Source organism: Stegastes partitus, unplaced genomic scaffold (genome assembly GCF_000690725.1).
Source record: "Stegastes partitus isolate 25-593 unplaced genomic scaffold, Stegastes_partitus-1.0.2 Scaffold1260, whole genome shotgun sequence".
Lineage (NCBI taxonomy): Eukaryota > Metazoa > Chordata > Actinopteri > Pomacentridae > Stegastes > Stegastes partitus.
In genome coordinates this window covers 136928-153482 of record NW_007578991.1, presented here as the reverse complement: position 1 = coordinate 153482, position 16555 = coordinate 136928, and the positions used below count along the sequence as shown (strand labels likewise).

The 16555-nt window shown below is 42.1% G+C and overlaps 2 protein-coding genes across 2 annotated transcripts in view; both read left to right on the top strand.

Annotated features, from left to right (window-relative positions):
* Positions 1–3539: 3539 nt before the first annotated feature.
* Positions 3540–10489, top strand: LOC103369264 (F-box only protein 15-like). The gene is made up of 10 exons (XM_008297943.1): positions 3540–3736; positions 3838–3888; positions 4343–4447; positions 4809–5033; positions 5231–5446; positions 6381–6504; positions 7429–7511; positions 8233–8378; positions 9046–9170; positions 9912–10489. Exons 1-10 carry the CDS (start codon positions 3540–3542, stop codon positions 10176–10178), a joined length of 1539 nt encoding a protein of 512 aa, XP_008296165.1. The 3' UTR covers positions 10179–10489.
* A 2150-nt stretch (positions 10490–12639) lies between these two features.
* Positions 12640–16555, top strand: part of LOC103369263 (tetraspanin-8-like) — an 18795-nt gene continuing 14879 nt past the window's right edge. Inside the window, exon 1 of the mRNA XM_008297942.1 lies at positions 12640–12820. Within this exon, the coding sequence (XP_008296164.1) occupies positions 12764–12820 (57 nt within the window). The 5' untranslated portion in view covers positions 12640–12763. The remainder of the gene's footprint in view (positions 12821–16555) is intronic.

Genomic DNA, 16555 nt, shown 5'->3' with positions numbered 1-16555 from the left:
GCGTATTAGTGTGATGTTGGAAAGCACCCGATGTAAACAGTGACTTGTGAAGAAGCGCTAACACCGCCTCGAGTTTCCTCAAAATAACAGTTTGCAGCTTTCGCGTCAACAGCGTCGGTGAGAAGTGTTTCTCTGCAGGAGTTCACACTTGTTCAGGAGGCGGAAGAGGAGGAGGACGAGGAGGAGATAAGTGACTCAGCGTCTCATCTCCCTCTGACGGATTAATCTCCAAAATAAACCCGACACCGTTTTACCCGGCCCCGCCCACTCTAACCGTGCCAGCCAATCGGAGTGCGAGGAAGCCGGTCGACCCGAAAAAAAGCAGGTACAGGTGAGTCAGCGGGAGAGTGTTTGTGCCAAACATACCGGAGCTGAGTCGTGGATTCAGAACAGACAAACAAATAAATAAAACCGTGTTTGATGTTGAAATATTATCAGATTGGCAGCTTTATGACATGAAGTAATTATTGGAGTTATGTTGGAACAAGATGTGACCTGCTTCAGTGCTGCAGGTGCAAAATCAAACGTCAGGTCATGATTTCAACTGTTAAACTGCATTTAAATGGAAAAACAACATGTTGTTCTTGTCATTTAATTTTATTTTAAGCCATTTACTAACCGTCTGTCGCCACTTTCTTTGACATTCCTTCATAAGTTGTCACTGAAACATCACAAAACTGTTGTTATTGGGTTAAATTAAATACATCAGAGTAAATAAATGTATATTAATTCCACATGTCCTGGTTACCACATTTCTTGTCCACACGTGTACTAAATTGCAGGTTGATATATAAAAAAAAAAGGGCTGATTGTTTGCTTCTCATCTTCGCTTGGAGACGAATGTTTTGAAGCCTCGTGTCTGGAAATCAGCCGCCGCCATCTGGAACTTTTGGATCTGAATGAAGAACTCGAGGATAAAGCAGCAACACGCCCCGCCCTAAAACGGAAACTATTTCATCATCTGTTTTCCTCTAAATTGGATCATAAATTACAAAATAAACATCAAGCTGCAGTAAAGAAGACGTGACGCTACTAATCGAGACCATAAACCTGCTTGGAAAACCTTTACTATGTTAACAAATCAAACGAGAAGACTTTTGTACAATCAGACCGGAAGAGTCGCCCCCTGCTGGCCGCGAGATAGATTGCAGGTTTAAGACGCAGTCATAAAAGTATTTACACGTTGCTAATAATGTGGTTGCGATGTAACATTAGCAGGTGTCATGCTAATCATGCTTATGATCTTAAATCCCGTTCAGACGGCGACTACTTTATCGCTACTTTAATTGTACAATATTTGTCCGACAGATGAGACTCAACAGCGCATTAAGCGACATGAGATGTAACAATGCAACAACCTGAACTTCAGACGTCTGTTATTGGTGACTTTCATGAATTAGTTCCGTCTTTATCGCAGTCGACTTTTATTATTAATCTTGTTTTTGCGATCAGAACAGTCGCCCCCTGCTGGCCGCTAGAAAGAACGCAGCTTTAAGGTTTTAATCTTTTATTTTATGTACAGTTTACAGTCATATCTTCATCTACAGCCTCGCAGCCTGAACTCGTTGCCCCCGAGTCGCCTGCTGACTCAGCGGTCGTCACGGTGACACGGCGGCGGCGGCGGCCATGATGATGTGGGTTAATCTGGTTAATCTGATGTTTGGGATGTCTTCTTCTCCGAGCGGCCAAACAAACGAGATTCGCCGCAAACACGTGGAAACGAACCTGAGAGTCTATTTTGGACCGACGGCAGCTCAGGAGGAGGTCAGACTCACACACACTCCTGTAACCCGAGAGAGTGTGACTCGCTGCAAGGGATTATGGGTCTAAATTAATATCCACTTACTGTGCAAATGTTCACCCGCGCATGCTGCATGCGCCGTAACGTCGCAGCTGTTCAGACGTGACATTTATTCACCGCTCATTCTTCTGCAGTCTCTACAGAAAAATAAATAAATGAATAAAAAAAAAATCCCAAATCTGGCAGCAAAGGAGCAAAAAACAACAAAAAAAACCTGTGAAATCTGTGAAAACTGTGAGAATAACACCAAATATCTGTAAAGTAATTATATATTCAGCTGATTACAGTAAGACGATAACGTTATGGTTACATATTGTAAAAAATAGTTTTTAACTTTTAATCTACATGATTCTTTTACACTCACACACTGAAAAAAATAATAGATTAAATCAAATATTTATAAATATACTTTTATTTTTTTTACGTGGACACTGTTCCAGTTTTGGCCATTTTCTTTTATTTATGTATTTAAAGTCACCAAGAGCAATTTATCGAGTTAAAACGACGTCGTAATTTTAATTCAGGGTAGTTAAAAGCATGAAACCTCCCCAGGTGATTATTTACAGGTTATAAAGCTCCTTTGAGTTTCACTTCGTGTTTAAAGCTTCTCTGCTCGTGTTTTATTCAAGATGAACTTTTCTGCTTCCTGCTGCTGACGGAGGATTCAGTCCAAAGTCTCTTGATAACGTATCGGACTCACAATGAAGAGAAATAAAACAATAAAATGTGTTTTATGCTGAAGTCTGGTTCAGGTTCTGAATGAGAGAAAGTAGAACGATATAAAACGTACACCAAGGATCAAATGTTCCCGATAAAACACTGGAGGTGACGGAGAATCAAACGCAGGCCTTTATGATGATAGTTGAGGTCAGTCGACGTCTTTTTCTTTTAATATTTTAACCTTAAGATCCAACAGTTACAACTTCAAGAGATGAATTTACATATATTATAATACACTCTTAACTAATTTAAATAATAATAATTCTTATTTAATATAGAAATACACCTAGTTTAAATATTAAAGTTAGGAGCCTAAAATATATTTTTAATTATAATAAATATTCAGGATACAATTGCACAATATTATTTATTTAATATATAAATACACCTAATTTAAATATTCAAGTTAGGAGCCTAAAATATACTTTTAATTATAATAAATATTTAGGATACAACTGCACAATATTATTTATTATATAAACGTATCCAAGTTATTAAAATGTTAATCTGAAATATTATCTGTTTAGGACTCTTTAATCAAGTACTAATTTCAATATATTATAATATTTATCTGCCTGATTTAAATATCATATTATATGATATTAAAGTGAAATCCCTCCATTATTATTTATTATATAAAATTATTTGACTAATTAAACATTCCTGCTGTGCCTGTAAAATGATTATTGACATTAAGTTAATATTAAAGTTAAATCTCTGCAGTATCTGATGTATTTTTTTTTATTTTTCATATTTAGTTGACTATTTTAAAACCCCCGCTGCCACTGTAAACTAATTAAAAACGTTTATTTAATGTTTACATTATTATATTTATTAAGGATTAAAACTATATTTTTATTGCTTTATTTTTTATAATAATCTTATTTATTGACTGATTTAAATATTAAAGTTGAGCCGTGTTTTATATATTTTCTGACGTTAATGATAAACGTTCATCCTCCGTCCGACCCGGTGGAGCAGCAGCGCCCCCTGCCGGAGCGGCGGAGCGAGCACCGTCATGGCGGCGGGACGAGGCGAGTTCTTCAGCAGCCTCCTGAAGGGTTTGGAGCGGCAGCCCGGACCGGAGGGCCCGGGGACAGGAGCACCGGGCCCGGGGAAGCGAGGACGGAGGCTGAGGAGGGACAGACCGGGTCCGGGGAGGACTGGACCGGGTCCGAGGGCCGCCCGCAGCCCGCTGACCGGGACGGAGAGCAGGTGATGGACGGAGCCGGGACGAGCTCCAGAGGCGCTTAAAAGTTTTTCACCAGATTGGATTTAATTTGACTCGTTTTTGTTTGTTTTGTTTTGTTTTCCAGCCGCTCAGCTCAGAAACGGAAAGACAGAAAGACGCAGAACCTGGTGGAGAGGTGAGTTCACCTGTCGGGCTGACGTCACATCCTGTCTGCTTAGACGTTTAACTTCTCACCGGAAACACTTTTTATGATGTCAAACGTCTTAATTTAACTGTCAAAGTTTAAACCACACGATATTATTATTTATGGAAATGTACCAAACCGATTTAAAAATTAGTTTCCAGATTTCACAATAAAATAATTATAGAAATGTACCTGATTAAGTTAGACGTTAAGGTTCTGATGCTGGAATATCATTAATTATACAAAATGAGCCGATTAACTTCATTTATTTAAGATGAAACCTGATTAACGAGAACAAGATGAGAACAGAAACAAAGACGATTAATGTAAATATCACGTCCTGTCCTGATTTATGTCCACTTCCTGGATGTTTTCTGCTTCCGGCTGCTGATTGGTTGAACATGTCCATCCCGTCTCCATGGTAACATCTCTGTCCTGTCTCCAGGCTGCCTCCTGAGATCCTGATAAAGATCCTGTCGTACCTCGACGCCTCGTCGCTGTTCTGCGTCAGTCACGTTAGCCGACTGTTCCACCGACTCGCCAACGACGAGTGAGTCGACGGTTCAGATTCTGAATATTAAAATCGACTGAAAGGCTTTTGTTGTGAAACAGCTGGAGGACTTTTACTTTTTTCACTTTTACATTTTATTGTGAAGCAAGTGGGAGGTTTTTATTGTCAGGTAGCTTGAGGGCTTTTAATTTGAAGCGGTTTGTGGGTTTTTATTGTGAAACAGCTGATTGGCTTTAACTTTGGAGTAGTGTGAGGGCTTTTGTTGTGAAGAAGTTGCAGGACTTTTACTTAGAACTGGTTTGAGAGGTTTTGTTTTTAATCATGAAATAGCTCGAGGGCTTTTATTGTGAAGTGAACTTCCCTGCAGCCAGTGTCTCGCTGTGACTTCCTCTAACTTTAGCGTCGTGTGGCAGAAGATGTACATGTCCGAGTTTGGGAGTCAGACCTGGAGGCCCAAGTCGGTGGACGAAGCTTCGATGAACCTGGTGGAGGAGAACCAATCGGGATGCTGGAAGAAGATGTACTTCAGGACCATCGCCGGACAGGAAATGAACAAGTGGAGGAAGGAACTGCGAGACATCAGTCCGTACACCGGACTGCCCCGGCAGACCGAGTGGGTCCTCAGGTAGCCGACTGTTCACGACATTTATCAGTTTCAGTTCAGGGTCGTTCTGTGAAACACCCGTCACCCGACCTCCTCAGAACCAGATTGCATTTAAACGGTGTGAATCCAACAAGGTGCCGCTTTAAAACCGCTGAACATCTGTAAAATCCCAAACATTAGTCAAGTCCCGTTGTTTCGTCCTCGTTTGTCTTTTCCAGGAACCTGAACGTGAGCTGGGAGCTGACGGTGTGCAACTCTTGGGGGAGGGAGGTGGTGCTGGAGCAGAGCCGAGCGTACTTCTTCGAGTCGTCCGTCGTCATCCGCTGGAGTGGAGGCGGCAGCTTCCCGTTGTACCGCAACATCCGCAGCATCCAGCTGCACGGAGTCAGGAAGGAGAACCTGAAGGAGAACCCGAAGAGCCCCAAAGCCAGGAGGTCGGACACACTTGGTGCATCCATTCCATTTTTATGAATAGATAAAGAAGAAGGTAAATGTCCTGTAGACCAGCTGTAGTACCTGGTTGTTCCACCAGGTGGAGCCTCTCACTGTTTAACACTGTAGAAACCAGAGGAGACGTCATTCAGATGACAGGAAGTTCATGTTGGCAGCAGAGAGCATTGTGGGAGTTTAGCTAGCAACAGTCATCATGACAACGACTTATGTGGCAGTTTATAAAATCATGTTTTGGTTGATTTGTGTTGAATTTTGGTCGTCTTGCATCAAATTGTGGTTCTTTTGTGTCCCTCTTTGAGCATTTTAGTCATTTTTTCTTAATTCAACTGTTACACATTGACCAATAAAACACAAGAACAACGTCGTGTATGTCAGAAAATGTATCGAAGACCAGCTGCAGTACCTGGTTGTTCCACCTGGTGGAGCCTCTCACTGTTTGATACGATTGAGACCAGAGGAGGCGTCACTCAGACTTCATGTTAGCAAGCAGGGAGCATCCTGGGGGTTTAGCTAGGAAAGGACACCAGGACACTTGGTAGGGTTGGTCTGAATAGCAATTTCTGGGCTCCGGATCTTCGGGCCTGTTCGATGACGAATATCCGAATACTTGGTCCGACGTGGGGGGGAATAGCGGCGGGTGGCAGGTCAGTATTCGGACTGACGGGATGGGGTTTTGTGCGCTCCGACAGGGTGGAAGTAGGCGGGATGCACCGGCAGTGCTTGGCTGCTAAAGGCAGTTTAGGATAGCCGTTGCTGATGTCACAATTGCGATCCGGATTCCACCACAATGACCAAATATTCAGATATTCAGGTCCGGCCCGACACTTTTCTGACGCTTACTAACCTCCTTTAAATTCGTACATTGTAATCCGTATTGAGAAAGTCCCAGTGATCCCGACTCTCCTCTTCCCACAGACCCGGTTGGCGCTCTTTGATTCTGAAGCTGGACATGAAGACCAACCCGTATCAGTTCTTCGGCAAAGACAAACTGATCAACCTGATGTATCTGCCGCCGGGCTTCATCGTCGGCATCTGGAGGGTAAATTTTTAACAGATAACCCAGATGATGCTTTGACGTGTTTTAATGAAAATGGAGACGGACACCTCTGGTACCTCATGATCCATAATTTAAGATAGAGGACTGTAACAGGCAAGTTCATGATTAGCTAGCAACGGGTACCACAAGGACTTCTGAGGAGGTTAATGACCACCGACAAGAGCTGAAGTGTTTAAGTCAAATTAGGATTGATTAGGATGTGGTTTTGGACAAATTATTCTCTTTTTTGGCAACTTTTGAGCACTTTTTGACAATTCTTGAGAAATTTTGGACTAATTGGAAGACATTTTGGACAAGTTTTTGAGTTCTTTTGAACGACCTTTGAGTAGTTTTGGACAAATTTTAGTCACTGTGGAGAAGTTTCATGGTGTTTTGGTCAAGGTTTTTGTTTTTTGTTTGTCTGTAGTACCTGGTTGTTCCACCAGGTGGCGCCTCTCACTGTTTAATCCTGTAGAGACCAGAAGAGGTGTCACTCAGACTACAGTTCATGGTGGCAGCAGAGAGCATTGTGGGAGTTTAGCTAGCAGCTAGTCGCATTTGTACTTTTAACAATTTTGAGTTTCTTTACTCCCTAAAACTGACTTCGACATTGGTTGGGTTTTACTCATTTGGCGAATGGCAGGCAAAGCAAAATTAAGGATTAAGTGTGTCTGGAGGCTTAGCCGGCTTTCTTTAGTAAAACCCTCCTAAATCTTCTCTAATTTCATGATCTACGATATACAGATTTCTGCTGATTGGATGTCCAAAAGTTTACAAGCACAAAACAACAGGAACCACTGAACCAGGTCTTGTGTTTGCTGCCTCACATTTTGTGTTTATGTGGACGATTATAAATGCACCTGACTGAGCATTCATTCTGTACTCTCATAACGCACACGTATAAAGTCGACAGTTCTGTGCTCGTAGGGTCACAACAGCGTAGCCTTCATCATGGCCAGCCTGCACTTCCACAAGCTGGTGGAGAGAAGTCTGCTGGGATCTCCAGTCAGGTGAGTTCACGTCTCCATAACGGACGAGCTCCACGAGACGGAGGACACCTGAGTTCTCTACATGATGTCAGTAAATGTAGACCAGCTGTAGTACCTGGTTGTTCCACCAGGTGGAGCCTCTCACTGTTTAATCCTGTAGAGACCAGAATTGGGAGTTGAGCAGCAACGGGACCATGACAGAGACTCTGAAGAGGTTCATGATCTCCGACTAGAGCTAAAGTGGTTTTGGACAAATGATTCTCATTTGGGGCGATTTTTGAAACACTTTAGGCAACTTTTGAGTCCTAAGTGGACTAATTGGAAGACATTTTGGACAAGTTTTTCATATTTGGTGAAAGTTTTCAGCCGTTTAGGGCAACTACCGAGTCATTATGAACAATCTTTGAGTAGTTTTGGGAAAGTTTTAGTCACTGTAGAGAAGTTTCATGATGTTTTGGTCAGTTTTTTGTTTAGCTGTAGTACCTGGTTGTTCCACCAGGTGGAGCCTCTCACTGTTTAATCCTGTAGAGACCAGAGGAGGCGTCACTCAGGCTACAGCTCATGTTGGCAGCAGAGAGCATTGTGGGAGTTTAGCAGTAACAGGACCATGTGGAGGTTGACGACCTCCGACTAGATCTCATACATTTAAATGACTTGGGGTTGATCAGAACCGGGTTCCTACATTCTAGTGGTCGATATTACGAAGCTACTATTAAAACAAACAAGTCCATCCGTCCTGCAGCCCGTACGCCGATCGAATGGACCCGCCGCCGGCGGACGACTCGGACCCAGACTTCGGTCTCCATGGTTACAGTCTGCACTTCGTCCTGCACAACACTGGAGCCGAGATCATGTCCGGACACTTCCGCCAGCTGTCCTGCAGCCAAGGTAATCTGATTACACAGAAGGTTCTACGTGTAGAGATTCAACCAAACACCTGGAAAACCCAGACCTGTTGGTCGCCTTTTAGATTAACGAGTTTCTATTGAAGCTCTCTTCCTTATTTCCAGTAATTCTTCTCGTACAAACGTGTTTAATTACACAAAACGACTCATTCAACAAACAAATCGATGTGAACTGACAGAAACCAGCTCTGGTTCCTTCTTCCACTGACCTGAATCCATGAATCACTTTTCTGTTTCCTGTAGGTTTTAGTCCAACTTGTACTTTCTTTAACTTTAAATCTTGTATTTCTGAATGTTTTCACACTGTTTTTGTCTGTCTTTATACAATTTAATGCACAATTTAAAGTATTTTAAGTGGCCTTTGTGTGTTGAATGTGTGAAATAAGCGGGCATCAGAACAGTCGACACATCTGGACGGTCCACGCTGATAAAGGAAGAACAAAAAGAGGTCCGATTAAACCGATTTAACGGATGCTAACTGCTCAGACAGAAGACGAAGGTCCTGCATGTTCAGAGAGCAGGTTGTAGATTAACGGCTTCTGCTCGACCGGTTCTGATTTGTCTGAAGCGTTCTCTGCCGGACTTGGAATATTTGACCCGTGTGTGGATGTTGGACGGGTCTGACTGTAACTGTGCTGGTTCTGGTTCAGTTCAGGTCAAACGTGGACTCGTGAAGCTGGACGTCATCAACAGAAGCGACTTGTCTGAGCACAGGTCTCTGTCTGGAAGCTTCAAGCTGCCGTGGAAGAGCGACGCGCTGGAGGGTTCGGTGGAGGTAAATCTGAACGTATGGGGAACGTTAGCGCCACCAAGAGGCAGCAATACGGAAACGTTTCCTAAATGTTTAGTGTTTTAGTTCAAAACAGGAAACCTGATTTTTTTCATACATTTGTCACATTATCAGAAAAAATGACCGATTTTGTAGATTTTTTAGTTTTTGTTTTAAAAGAGATAAACGACGACTTTGTCAGTTTTGTTTTGTTTTATAATTTAATAGGAAAACACTTATATTATACTTTAGTACCCAAAACACGTTTGACTTTTATTTTGAAAGTCACTTCCAGGTCGTCCTCTCCTTCCACCTGCGGTTTTTGATTTATGAGGTTGATGGACAAAAAGAAATCAGACTAAAAGAAAAACGAGTCGTTTCTTGATTTCGCTTGATTTTTAATGTGAATGCAAAGTGAAATTTTAAAAAAATAATTTAAAAAAGAGGCCGTTTTCTCATTTTTAAAATTAAAAATGAAAAAAGAAGCATTTTTGTTTCTTTTTCTAAAAATTCTAAACAAAAAATGTTTCCAAAAAAAGAAACATTTTCTTGTTTTTAATTCAAAATAAAACAAATTAAAAAGAAAAAACTTTATTGGATTAACTTATTTATGGTGAAATTTAATTTATTGACTCAAAATAATTTAACTTGCTGCAAAGCTGCTCTTCAACAGATGATAATATTGTTGAAGAGCAAGAAAGAGAAACCCGACCCGTTTCCAGCGCCGACGGTTGTTTCTCGTTGCAGAACTGCTGCGTCATGACGCTGACGCTGCTGGACGAGTTCCAGAAACCGTTCTGGTGCGTCAGCTCGCCGATTCACATCCGCATGGTGAAGAAGTCGCCGTCGTCGGACTACAGCGGCGACCACTTCCTGATGGAGTACCACGACTCGGACGGCCAGGTCAAGATGGTTCTGGTCTGGCTGAAGGAGCAGAACCAGTTCTTCCTCATCGGCCTCACTTTGTTCGTCGCCATTTTCAAGGTCAACCAGCACTTCAGCAGAAACTACTGAAGCTGGACTGGACCGGACACACTTTGGGTTTCTAGTTTTGGAGTTTGTCCAGTGGAGCCGGTGGTTCCTGAAGTTTAGTTCATGTAAAGACTGTTTTTTACTTTCACAAATTAGCAGGAAAGCTAGCTGAACTTGTTTCCTTGTGTTTTGTCCGTTAGCGTTCTGTTTCTGTTGAACCTCAAGTAAAAAGTGATAAAACGCTTTATTAGGTCCTGAAGTCGCAGCGCAGACTAAGAAATGTTTTGAAGTTGAATATTCACTGAGTATCGTCAGTAAACTCTTTCAGTTCCAAACACGTCGCAGAATTTCACGTGTTCAATAAATTTCCAGACTAACTTTTGCGTGATTTTGTCGCCCCCTACGCTCTTATTTTGATGCAACAACTACACAACTGTTAATGAACCTTCCACGCTGATGAACAGTTTTTGCACAACTTGGTTTTGCATGACGAAATATTTAAGAATCCTTAAACAGCAAGAGGCTCCACCTGGTGGAACAACCAGGTACTGCAGCTGAACTATTTTTGAATGTGTATCATTTGGAAGATTTAAATACGACTTTTGGAAGCAGAAAAGTCTCGGGACTCGACTAAACGTGTTTATTTCTGCGATAAAATCGGACATTTTAACGTGAAGGTTTACGGGGACCCCGGAGCCTCAAGTGGCCGTTTGAGGAACTGCAGGTTTTGGGTCAGTTCATGTTTGTATTTCTTGGGGTACCTGTTGGCTGTTGTGGACGATAAAGGAATGAACTCGACTGTGGAGTTCACTGATTCAGTTGTAGTTTTGTGGAGCTGCCACTAGATGGAGGCAGAGAGTCGTAGTTTGCTGACCGGACTTCTTGTTTTAATGGTTCAATGTTTGGCTTTAAAAATTAGTTATTAATGTGATAAACATGAATTTATTGGGATCAGATGTCAAATATGGACCATAAAACTACGCGTATTATCCAGGAAAACTGTTTTACTGTGAAGGTTTATGGGGACAGACTCACTGTTGGAGCCTCAAGTGGCCGTTTGAGGAACTGCAGGTTTTAAACTCTTCTGTGTCGGTGTTGATGGAAACCAGCTGAAGGTCTGAGAGAAGCTGGACAACAGTTTACTGATTGTGTTGTAGTTTCATGGAGCTGCCACTAGATGGAGACAGGAAACTTAAAGGAGCTGAAGTGAACGTTTAACCGTCTGGCTTCAGATCTTATCTGCTGGAGTTCTGTTCTGCCTTCATTGTGAATCACAGGAACAAAGCAGCCGGATGGAAAAATAGTCCAGAAAAAAAACCACAGAATACAAACAGAAAACCTGCAGAATGAAACAAAACAGGTGAAAACGTCGAAGGATCTGTTCTGAGCTGCTCTGTTCACGTAGAAACATGTTCTGATAAACGAGGATTTGAAGCTTCATGGATTAAAAAGAACTAAAGTAAAACATTCTGACCAATATTAATTAATTTTGTTACGACAAACATCTTAAATTGTCTCAAACGAGTTTCATTAAAACATTTGTTCTTGTATTGATCACTTTTTTTTAAATGATTTTTCCAACATGACGTTTGTTTTATTGCAAAATAAAACACGTAACTGTTCAGATTAATGTTATTATCATTAAAGTTCACTTTAAATTAGACACGAGATGAAACAGATTCAACACTATTATGAACACGACCTGCAGCTTCAAGGCTTCGTTTAAATCACTAAATTCTGGTGCGTAAGTTTCAGTTTTTCACAGAATCTGGTGAGAAATATTTACTTTTTGCCAATTTTATTTAATGAGGCACAAAAAAATGATTTTAAATTTATATCTGATTAATTTTCCCGACTGAACTCCACGATCGTGAGCCAACAAACAAAGTTATTTTAAATCAACCAAAGCGACCTTTCACGGCAACGTCAGCAGCTTAAAGGTTTAATTTAGTCAGTAAATTAATAACTTTATCAATAAATTGGACTTAATAGAGAACATTTTACAATAAAAAGTAAAATAGAGCAACACAAACAACATCAACGTCGTGTTATGAATGAAAAACAACAGATGAAATGAAATATTCATGATTAAATAAAGATAAAAACAGTCGAGCCGACGCTGCAGGTTGAGCTGCTTCGCTTATCGATGCACTAATAATTTATTTACATGCCATAATGTGTTCTGCTGTTATAGGATTAAAGGTTATTTAATTATTCATCACAGGTTTATTTGACGTATTTGCTCCAAAACGTTATTTCTTCTGGGTTCTGCTGTGTGTGTTTAACATGTCTGAATGAGAATAAAACTGAACTAAAGTCTGTAAGTAAGTGAATAAATGTGTTTCATTAAACAGGTTTTCATCCTGCTCAGAGATAAAATGTCTTTTTTTGTTGCCTCTGGAGTGAAATAAAGGAAAGAAAAGAGAAGAAGGAGGGAAGAAGACAAAGGGGGAGTTTCCGATGAGGAGCTGGAGGCTGGAGGCGGCGCCGCTGGAAGGAAACGGGTCCAACCGGCTGCACTTCAGCCGCTCGCAGCAGATTCTGTGTTTGTGCTCCAGAGTGAAGGACGCCGGTGCTGCAGTCGCCTCCGAACCCACCGACAGAAGACCGACGTGAACACCGGGACCATGGCTGTGAACAAATGCATCAAGTACCTGCTCTTCTTCTTCAACCTGCTGTTCTGGGTGAGTCGGCTGCTCGGGCTTCACAGGTGAACTCCAGGGACAGGTGTTCTCACCGAGCATCTGTCAGGCTGGCTTGGACTTAACTAATAAGTTTGTTTTTCTAGTTGGTGAAGCTCTGGAGCAACTTCTAACAACAAAACAAGGATGAGAGTTTGTTTTGGCTTCTTCTTCAGGTGTCTCTCTGCTCTTGTTCCACTACTACTGTTCTTCTACTGTTTCCAGCCATCTCGCAGCAGTTTGCTTCTCTTTGTGGAACAGGTTGCATCACCTCCCCCTCCACAAACAAACCTTCATTCAGTTTCAGGGCGTGGTCGGTCGCTCCCTTGGCCTCCCGCTCACCGTCTGCTGCGTTTTGAATGACATTCAGAGTTTCACCTGAATTCTCCTCAGAAGACACTTTTATTTTTTTTCTCTGCTTCAGTCCTTCAGTGTGAAGCTTTGGTCCCTCGTCTGGATCTCCTCATGCCGTCTTCTACCAGCTGGTCCATTAATTAAACGGCTCACCTGTTGGTCCAACTCTGTCCTTTTTCTTTACATCGTTGCTCAACACGAACGTGACGCTACGTGTTTGACTGATGCTAAACCACATTGTTGTTGTTTCAATAGGTGGAGCGACTGAAGGAATGTTTAGGGGTGTCTCAGTCACGTTGGTTGACTCAGTCTGATACCATCTTTCCAGATAATACTCGGTCCAAGTGCTTCAAAGTTATGAATAGATCTGCAACACATTTATTAATTCTGCATCCAGTCTGTTCCTTGATGTTCTGCAGGTGGAACCTTGTTGGTAAACTTTGAAAACCTGTTTTCTCTACATGATGTAGACCAGCTGTAGTACCTGGTTGTTCCAGCAGGTGGAGCCTCTTCCTGTTGAATCCTGTAGAGACCAGAGGAGGCGTCACTCAGGCTACAGGAAGTTCATGTTGGCAGCAGAGAGCATTGTGGGAGTTTAGCTAGCAAGTACCGATGTGGTTTCGAATCATTTTGGACAATTTCTAAGTAATTTTTGACAAGTTTTAAGTAATTTTAGACAAAAGTTTAGTCATTTTCAGGATTTTTCTTTCAGGACGATTCAGTTCTGAGAAAATACGAACAAGATTTGAGGATTTTAGACCAATTTTGAGTCGTTCTGGAGACGTATCGAGACGTTTTAGTCAAGTTTATGGGTTTAGCTGCAGTACCTGGTTGTTCCACCAGGTGGAGCCTCTTCCTGTTTAATCCTCTAGAGACCAGAGGAGGCGTCACTCAGACTACAGCTCATGTTGGCAGCAGAGAGCATTGTGGGAGTTTAGCAGCAACGGGACCATGTGGTGGTTAATGGCCTCTGACTAGAGGTCATGTGGTTCAGACAAACTGGAACCAACAGAGTGTTCGTTGACAAAATTAGCAACGTTAGCACCTGACAAATCTCCACTGTTTGAACTTTTTGCTAACAATCAATCAATTATTGATTGATGATGCTGCCATTTATCTATTGAGAAAAACATTCAAACATGTTCCGTCACTTCCTGTGCTTTCTATTTGTGACGATAGATGTAAACAAGGGACTTGGCGTAGATTCGTGCTGATATAGATCAGCATCATCTATATAAGCCTTGATCAGCCCTGAATCTGATCTTTTACATCTGAACTTCCTGAGAATTCATCAGACGGTAGCGCTGGAGTTGTTTGTTGACCTACACCTGCTGAAAACATACCCACGAGTTGTTAGAAGGTGAATTATTTCCAGTTTTGGTGGAGACAGATGTGCATTTTCCTCTGGTGTCCATGTGTGTATGCTAAGCTAGGCTAAAGCTCACAGAAGAAGAGCTTTTCTTGTTCTCTCAGGAAGGTGGAACAGCAAAATTCCTCCATGTGCTTTGGCAAAATAGTTCTTACCGGGGGAGAGCTACTTTAGCTAGTGAGCTAATGGCTACAACGTTAGCCTGCCGGGCTAATGCTAATCGGTCACGACAAGTCTCGAAACTTCCCTGCTGACATTTTGTTCAGCATGAAGTCATTCAAAAAGGAAACCGAAGCTCTCGCAAACCGCCTCATTAGCTCGTCTGCTAATGGAACAAAGGGTCCACATACATTATTTAAACATCTTTATTCTTGACGACATTCTTAAGAAGCATTTTTTTCTCTTCGCTTGCGGGTTGTGTTCCCTTTTCTTTCAAACACTTCAGAGATGTGTTGAACCTCTTGTGTGATGTTGTCAGCCAGTATTCTGGTTTATCCACATTTTTAAATTCATGCAGCCCAACATCATGATGCTGCCACCTCCGTGCTTCACTGTGGTGGTCCTGGTCTGGTTCACACCAAACATCTGGAGCAGGCAGGTTGATCAGAAATCACAGCTGGACTCACTTTTGTCGTGTTGATTTTGCACTTTTGGGCCTTAATTTTAAATCTAGTCTCCCTTTTTTGTTTTTGATTGTTCATAAGCGGACGTTGTGGACTGTTAAACTAGCAGGAGGAGTGGTTTGACATTTAGCTGAGCTCTACAGGTGTGCGCTGTATTGTTTTCTGTAGATAAGGGCGTTTCCATCTTCCACAGGTGTCTAACCCGACACACTGCGTAGTTTCTGCTCCACTGAGGCGCTGCCCTGCTTTAAAAATAGGAAACCAAAGACTTTTTATACCTCCAGTCACGTCTTTGATGTTCTGTCCACTTCTGGCTGTTTGTCGCGTTTAGAACGAGCTGCTGCTGCTGCTGCTGCTGAGGTTATTTCAGTCTTGGGTTCGTGTTCTCTGAAACAATGTTAAGTCGATGCTAACTTGATTGGAGCCACTCAGCGGACATGATGGACGTGATGTGTTTACCTCCTAATGAGGGTGGAGCTGTTTACTGTAAAGCCCATTTACTGTTGGTGGGTTTTTTTGGTTTCAGCCTGTGCGGTCAAACGTCTGTTCAGTATCACAGCTCCAACAGAACAAGCTGCACATGCTTCACGTATGGAAATATCAACACGTACATGTATGTGTTTCAGGTTATTTATGCATTAAATACTGAGACGTGTATAAAACATGTCAGCCTGCTAACCCAACCTAATCCATTCAAAATGACCAAAATCAGATAAAAAACGACAAACCTGAGATGCTAAATGACAAAAAACAAGCAGCATGAGATTCAAAGCGACACAAACAAACAGTGAGAGACTGTAAATCCACTACAGACAGAAAACATCCAGGAAGACTCGACAAATACGCACAAACAGCCACAACGTTTCCACTGGTGACACATCTTTGTGGTGGTTTGACTCCACTGTGTGAGTCCCTGTTGTCTCTAACAGGACGTCTTCAGGGTGATAAAGTTCAACACACGAACTCCTAAATGCTTTAATTACATGAACGAATCTGATTCAGACTTAATTGGGTAAATGTGTAATTAGAAAAGCTCCCGTCGGGGGTGTTTGTCTGACTTTTCCGGTTGATCCTGGTGGATTTTCTGCTTCGACAGGCTCAGCGGTTTCCTGACTGAACACACCTTCACTGTGGTTCGTTGTGTCACTGCTCTAATTGTGTAACTTGTGAGCTCTGACGGAGTCACAAAGAATCCTAAAGGATGAGTTTGTATCTCGGTTACACGCCGACTCACACTATTGTGTTACCGCTGAGTCATGAGCTGCTCCGCCTTCGCTTCAGCTCACAGTTCACTGGGTTGTCGTTACTGTTTTTAGTTAGTGTTATTTTGAGGAAGCTGCTGGGACGAATTTCACAATGTTTCAGGTTCTCATGATGTGAAGCACGGCGGTG

Excerpts from the sequence above, each read along its gene's own strand:
- LOC103369264 (XM_008297943.1), top strand. The coding sequence starts at position 3,540 with ATGGCGGCGGGACGAGGCGAGTTCTTCAGCAGCCTCCTGAAGGGTTTG. Across the intron at positions 4,448-4,808 it reads CACCGACTCGCCAACGACGA|CGTCGTGTGGCAGAAGATGT; the intron begins GTGAGTCGACGG and ends CTCTAACTTTAG. Across the intron at positions 6,505-7,428 it reads TCATCGTCGGCATCTGGAGG|GGTCACAACAGCGTAGCCTT; the intron begins GTAAATTTTTAA and ends CTGTGCTCGTAG.